This window comes from Pangasianodon hypophthalmus, chromosome 3 (genome assembly GCF_027358585.1).
Source record: "Pangasianodon hypophthalmus isolate fPanHyp1 chromosome 3, fPanHyp1.pri, whole genome shotgun sequence".
Lineage (NCBI taxonomy): Eukaryota > Metazoa > Chordata > Actinopteri > Siluriformes > Pangasiidae > Pangasianodon > Pangasianodon hypophthalmus.
Window position 1 is genome coordinate 8,206,161 of NC_069712.1, and position 7,373 is coordinate 8,213,533.

General features: G+C 41.3%; 1 protein-coding gene across 1 annotated transcript; it reads right to left on the reverse strand.

Moving 5' to 3' along the window:
• Positions 1-2,840: 2,840 nt before the first annotated feature.
• adra2c (adrenoceptor alpha 2C) lies at positions 2,841-6,723 on the reverse strand. Its single transcript, XM_026942712.3, has one exon. It carries the CDS (start codon positions 6,077-6,079, stop codon positions 4,802-4,804), a length of 1,278 nt encoding a protein of 425 aa, XP_026798513.1. The 5' UTR covers positions 6,080-6,723; the 3' UTR covers positions 2,841-4,801.
• Between the last annotated feature and the right edge of the window lie 650 nt (positions 6,724-7,373).

Genomic DNA, 7,373 nt, shown 5'->3' on the forward strand with positions numbered 1-7,373 from the left:
CAGACAGAAGACAAATAAACACCTAGCCTCAGAAGCTGGAAAAAAATAAAGAGCCAAATTTTATTTTCCAGTCATGGAAAAAAAAGGAGTTAGAAAATGCTGATGGCCACGATGGGAAAGGTTAGTTAGCCAGTGATTTTCAATTTAGTTTCTATTATCTAATCTGATACTGTCCCTGTATTCTGTCCCATCTAATAAACCTATACATATATCACACTACGGATGAGTAGTTAGAATATATGAAAACGTGTCGACTGAGTAATCTGCAGTGTGTTCGCAGGGAGCAAAGACGGACTCTTTCGACTGCCTCCACTTAAAGACAAATGCTAGACAGATGGATGGAATGATGCTCATCTCTATGGCATCGCTATGGGGTGAAAGTTCAGCAGGCTCAGGTTAATCATCTGAGTCACGTCCATTCCTGATGACGTCATATGCCAGCTCCTGTTTTCTTCACGCTTGATAAGATCACACAAGTGAGTCGAAAGTGAGTCTTGATTGCATTTGGTGTGCTCGTTTACACTTTTTTCCTCAGAGAAGAATGATGTAATATCATAATGACGAAGAAAAAATGACAAAACCCCGATAAGAGAGGTGAAGGCTAGGTGTGCGGTGGGGTTAATCACATTTTAACTGTTTAATGGAGTGTTTGAAGTGATAATAGTGATCTTTAATCTTTGTAAAATGAGGCTCAGTTTACAGGGATGAAAGAAAGGTTAGGTGCTGATGGTATAAATGAGCTAAGCCTCCCTGACTTTCAGAGATAAAAAAGCGGACATTTGGTGGAACTGGCAAAACACCGCCTAGATCTCCATTTGGGCTGATATCTTTCAGGCCACTTTTCTGACACATCCATAACACATCATCAGTATTCATTGGGAAGGCTCATGTGAAATACAATCCCGGGCATAATGAATGTGAACGAGGTGGATTATATACTCTACCGTCCTTTTTTTCCCCAAAATGCCTTTGGAGGAGAAACTAAAAGCAGATAGACTAAGCACTCATTGTCCAATCAAAGTACACAAAATTACACAAAGGGACAGATGACAGAACTTTATGTTTAGGGTTTCCTTTTTTTTTTTGGAAGAGTTACCACTTTTGTGTTTACCATGTTTTATATTCAGAGGAAACATAACACAAACCCAGTAGACCAATATGGCCTTGAAATACTCAAAAAGCCTTAGTGTGTCTAATCTTTTAAGTGTGTGTGTGTGTGTGTGTGTGTGTAAAATAGTTTGTGCCACATCATTCTTATTATGCCTTCAATGAGACCTCTTGATATAGTGCATTGCTCACCCCTAATAGCTGTCAAGCTATTGATAGATATCAGATTTTAACCTCCCACAGAATATCACAACAAGCCATCACTGAGATACTTGCTTTTCATTAAAGAGACTTTAGTACACTTCATTTTCTCCTTTAAAAGCTTTTTACTGGTTTAAGTAAATCTCTATTTACAGGGTGGCACAAGTATGTTGTACACAGAAAAGCTTTATATTCTGAAGGATTCCGAGTCTCCCGGAGAAGAATATAAAGGCAGTTAAGGATGATTGAAGCTGGGGATGCAAATTGTCCTAAGTGATCTCATCCTTTTCTCTCACACGTTTCAAATCTGACACTTTCATGACATTCCATACAGATTGAGACAGTACCGAGGGATCATTCTCAGGTCATGGCTGTGGGTGCATTGCCAGCATATGACCAGGCAAATCAGTCTCTCACGGTCTTTTTTTTTATTATTAATCTTTCTCTCGGACAATAATGAGTGAGTAAGAGGTTAACTAGAGGTCAGTATAAATCAACAGAGAATAATACATTATTAAGACTGGCTTATAAATAATTCTACAGGTGTATGGATTTTGCTGATTAAGACTCTGTGGGAAGATTTTTAACGAGGAATGTTATTCAAAACATCATCCCTCATCAAAGGATGAGTAAATAGCACCCTTCACGTCAGCTTTTCATCTGCTATGTTTTTGTCTAGGACATTATATGTGTGGCCCCAGTGGCATGAAAAATAAGTCGATGTTTCATTTATTATGTTTCTTTTTCATTCAAAGTGAGTTAGGTAATTAAAGGACAACATTTAACACAAAAAGGAGATTAAAGTGATAAATGAGAATGCAGTCAGGGTGCTAAATGACCCTCATAAAACCGATGGTTAAATAAAATGTAATGAAATGTTTTGCTTTACCATGTGAAGCCAACTGAAACATTGACATTGGTACTGACGCATTGATCTAAGCAATACTTTTAATCCTTTTCTACCCAATGGCAGTAAAGCCATTAGGAACTGAGTTCTAAGAAATAAAAATGGATTAAATTTATCTATTCGTCCAAATAATTAAAGTACTTGGCCATCAAATAATACTGGAAAACCAAAAAAAAAAATCAGTTATTCATTTATTAATTTCTCTTCAAAATTTCACTTGTATTATATTCAAAATTTTCCCATATATTATTATAGATTTGTTCTCTAACACTTATTTTTTGTTCGTAACACTTTTTTTCATATTATCTTTATTTCATTTGTGCACCAAAATGGTTACTTTTTCACAAATGAATTATATAAGAAATTCAGAAAACAGTACCCCTTCTGAGCAACAGCTTATAAAAACAGCAGAAGGAACAGAAATCTAGAAATTCCAATATGACCGTTAGTGGATTAATAGCCATGATCTCTGTGTGTCTAACTCATCGTTATATCTGCCTCAGCTCTTACAGAGTTAGCCATAGTTGAGAATGTCGGAAGTGTTTTCCTTCTTTTGGCTCTCTGACAGTGTGAGAAGTGCATCTTTTTCCATCTTTCTCAAAAACAAAAGATTCCCTGACAGTCACTCTGATGCATTCAACAAGTTAATCATATAAATATTCCTTCCTTTATCCACTCAGCTGTTATTTCCATTGAGAGCAGAGTATCATGGACTTCCGATTTGCAGTTGAAAAAAGTGAATTACAAATATGTCAGTTTTTGGTTTTACAACCTTAGAAGTGTAAAAACACTTGTTTGTGTGTTTATTAATGTATTAAAGTAATTGAAATTAGTACTGCAAAATATGGACAAACATTATATTATATTGTGATAAATCTAGCAATACATTTAAACAAACTGATTAACCCATGGGTGGCACAGTGGTGCAGCAGGTAGCATTGCTGCCTCTCAGTCTAGGGTCCCTGGTGCAATCCTGAGCTTGCGTTAATGTCGGTGTGGAGCTTCTGTGCATGTATTCTCTGTGTCCATGTGGGTTTCCTCCAGGTTCTCTGGTTTCCTCCCCCTTCAAAAAAACATGCAGGTATGTAGATTGGCTATGATAAATTTCCCCTAGGTGTGAATGAGTGTGTGAATGGGTGTGTGGTGCCCTGAGATGGACAGGGTGTATTCCCTGCGCACACCCACTGATCCTGGATCCACCACCACGATCGTGACCAGGATAAAGTGCTTACTAAAGATGAATGATGTTTCATGTTAAAGACTGGCCTCTGTTCATTTCAACAAGTTGTATCTGAAATGTCTGAGATTGGCCAGTACAATACACATAAAAATGTCACTTGTTAATAGAAGTATTGCAATTTTGTGATGCTGATTAACACACAATTCAGCCCAAAATGCAAGTGGTAGTCAGGAAAGAACCACAAAGCCATAATATACTATGTTTATAGAGGTAAGGAAGAAGTATAATTAATTTATTTATTCAATTTCTTTCATTCATCAAATGTGCTTGTGGTGACCGGTTTGGCCAATTTAAATATATCACAAGAAGGCGGAGCCAGGAAAAAAAAATCATAGCCCAACACACAGGTAGGGCAAAAAGTTTCATGACATACAAAAAAGAAACAATAAAAATGGCTTTGCCCTTTGTAATGTATATCATACAGTGTCGTCATATACAGTGCCATAGTACAATATGATACAACCAACAAGCATGGGCACGGAACGGCATCAGTTGTTCAGAAATTCCTAAACAAATTATGAAGAACAGTAATCTTATAAATACTTATATATAATCATACACAGCTTTGTTGTAACAATGCAAATATGTGATCAGTATGGTTTTCAGTAATGGCATCATATCATATAGAGCTTCAGCAGCAATCCAGTGTTTATTAAAAGCATGTGAGTTGCAGACAGTTTAAGGTAATGGCACGCAATTTAAAGCCCTGTTGGATTTTCTTTCCTCCAGAGGTGCCTTGCAATAGCAGGAGAACACACATCGCATCTACCTTTCATATCCCTCTGTAGGGCCTGAACCTCTACTATTCCCTAACTAAACAATGTCCACTTTTGTCTGCTGAATAAAACAAACAAACAAACAATATGCAGTCCCGTAATTTCCCCTTTTCATATTATATCTCTCCAGTTAAAAAGGAAATGACCTTTCATGTTACATAGCCCTCTAGTCCCAAAGATGAAAGCCATATGTGCAAACTGATCATAAATATGTCTCTTAGTAACGCACAAGTGCCTGTGGCTGTAATTAAGATAAGTCTGTTTCCGCAAACACAGTACAGTGTCGCTGCTTTTAGGTGGGCGTTTTTTGAAGGACCTTGCTACTGTATGAACTGACAGACTACAGCTGCCGTCCTGACAGAGCTCAGTGCTTTAATCAATAAAACAGATCATCATTAATATCTATGTTGTGGGAAGATTGTCAAGGCGTTGATGCCGAGGGACAGTTGGCGTTTGAATAGTGCTGCTGCCAAAATACAGTACAAATGTATTTCTTGTAAACATCCATGGCTTTTCTGTCAGGTGAACCTGGTGTTTGTGCCCTTAGGACCACCCAACCATCATGCTCCTCTAAAAAGATCTCTTCAGGGACTTGCACAGGATCTTATGGAAGGCTCTGCGGAAGTCCTGGTTAAAGATGGTGTAGATAACAGGGTTGAGGGAGCTGTTGCAGTAGCCAATCCAGAAGAAGAACTTGAAGAGAGGGTCAGGGATCTCGCAAGGCTTCCGGCAGATTCCGTACAGACTGTAGCTGAAGAAAAACGGGAACCAGCAGACCACAAACACACCCATGACCACAGCCAGGACAAAGGTGAAGCGCTTCTCACGGGCTTGTGAGATCTTCTTCCTGGACATGGTGCTCCTTCTCTTCCTGCGGGAGGAGAACAGGTCCAGGGACTTGCTGCTTGCACGGGACTTGCGGCTCGAGTGCTTGGAGCTGGAGCTGTTCTTGCGGCTGGTCCGGCGTTCTCTCCGGCCTGCTGCTGACTCACGGCGTGGCGGCTTGGCCTTCTCATCTGAGGAGCTGCTGTCATCCAGTTCCACATCAGGTTCATCCTCGGAAGGTTTTTTATTAACAGGCTGAGGTGGAGATGCACAGTGACCATTCTGCCGGCCGGAGTCGTCTCGGCTCAGACTGTTTTCAAGGCGTGGTGCTTCTTCCGGCTCATGACGCTTCTCTGACATGTTCCGAGTGCGTGTTTTGGCCACCTGGTAGATGCGCACATAGACAAGGATCATGATGAGACATGGTGCAAAGAAGGAGCCAATACTGGAGTACAGGATGTACCACGTGTGGTCATTAAGCTGACACTGTGGCTCCCGCTCACCGCCTTCACTGCTCCGGTCCATGGAGATGAGTGGCGGGAAGGAGATCACAGCCGAGATCAGCCACACCACTATGATCATTGCCTTCACTCGGCGTGGCGTGCGCTTCAGGTTGTATTCCACTGCCTGCGTTACTGACCAGTACCTGTCTAGGCTGATGGCACACAGGTGAACAATGGACGATGTGCAGAAGAGGACGTCCAGTGCGAGATAGATATCACACCAGACTTGCCCAAAGAACCAGTAACCCATTAGTTCGTTTGCCAGAGAGAAAGGCATGATGAGTGTGGCCACCAGGATGTCTGCAGTGGCCAGAGACACCAGGAAAAGATTCTGGGGTGGCTTGAGCGCTCTGCTCGTCAGCACCGCGATCACCACCAGTACATTTCCAACTATAGTAAACAAAATGATGAAGCTTACCAACCCGGCGAGTCCTATGACAGTGGCCAGAGTGTAGCGACTGGTAAAATTCCCAGTGACATTGGCATAGTCCATCCCGCTGAAAAAACTCAAGTTATCCATTCTGAGGCAGGACTGTTTTTTTGTTTGTTTGCTTTGTTTTGTTTGTTGGGAAATCCTTAGTGGATGTCTTTTTAAGCGTAAAGGCAGCGCACCGCTGTATTCCCGACGTCCCTTGTGGCTCGCGCGGTAGCCGTTTTCCCCGCGTTCCTCCTCTTCTGTCTGTGCGTTACTTTCATCTCGCTCCCGTCTCCGCTTTCTCCTTCCGCGCAGAATTCCTTACTCCAGTTAGTCCATTATTATTATTATTATTATTATTATTATTATTTAAAAAGAGTTACTCTGTGGATGGTATCATGCATATCACCGTCACCGGTGGACACAGTGCTCCACGCGCCCTACTAGCTATCCACCGACTCTGCTCTCCTCAGCATCCTCTCTCTCTCTCTCTCTCTCTCTCTGTTTCTCTCTCTCTCTCTCGCTCTCCTCGCGCCACACACTGGAGCGCCTCGCCCGCCGCGCACCGTCCACGTGCTGCCCAGATTAACGTAGCTCCACCCCTGCAAAGTCAAAAGGATATCTGCTATAATCTAATCTTTTTCCTGTACTGTCTGATCAGGCTGCAGGGATTGTTGTATTGCACCTGAGCCAGTGGTTTGTGCGCGTTTCCTTCCTCTTCCCGGCTCCTTTACGCCCACAAGAGCGCGTGCGATGCGCTTTCGGCTGTTACATCAAGCTGTTTCAGGTTAACAGCAAAAAAAAAAAAAAAAAAAAAAATTAGGAATCCTATATTTTATCATCTAATGTGTCGGTGAAGTGACATGTCTGAATACATTTCGGTGAAGCCGATTCTAAACAGCGGTGCGCTTTTGCGCTCTACATCAACCCTGAGCTGCGTGAGTTGCAGAAACTGCCGTTTTCCAGCTTGCAGAATAAATCCATTGCACTCAGCTTTTGGAATGTTTGCTCATCATACTTGACAACAAGTGATAACACGTGACATCAGCGTAATTAACATGCGTCCTTGGTGTAATGCAGCGCGCGCATTATCATCAGTCCATATGGAAAAATCATAGAGAGCAATCATCAGTGTTTTTGTAACTCTGACATTATCTGTTTAAACCCAAATGCACGTGAATGCACACTGTAAGAGCTCATCCAGCAAATTCATCAATTCATCCCTGAAAAACTTGGTGCACTTATACCTTTTTAAATGCTTACCAATATCCTGATCACCTTACTATAAGATCCACATATCTAAACATATATTAAAACTTAATTAATGCTTTCATAATGATGACTCAATCAGTCATTTATAATGGTCCACTGTAATAAATTTACTATTACATTTACAGCA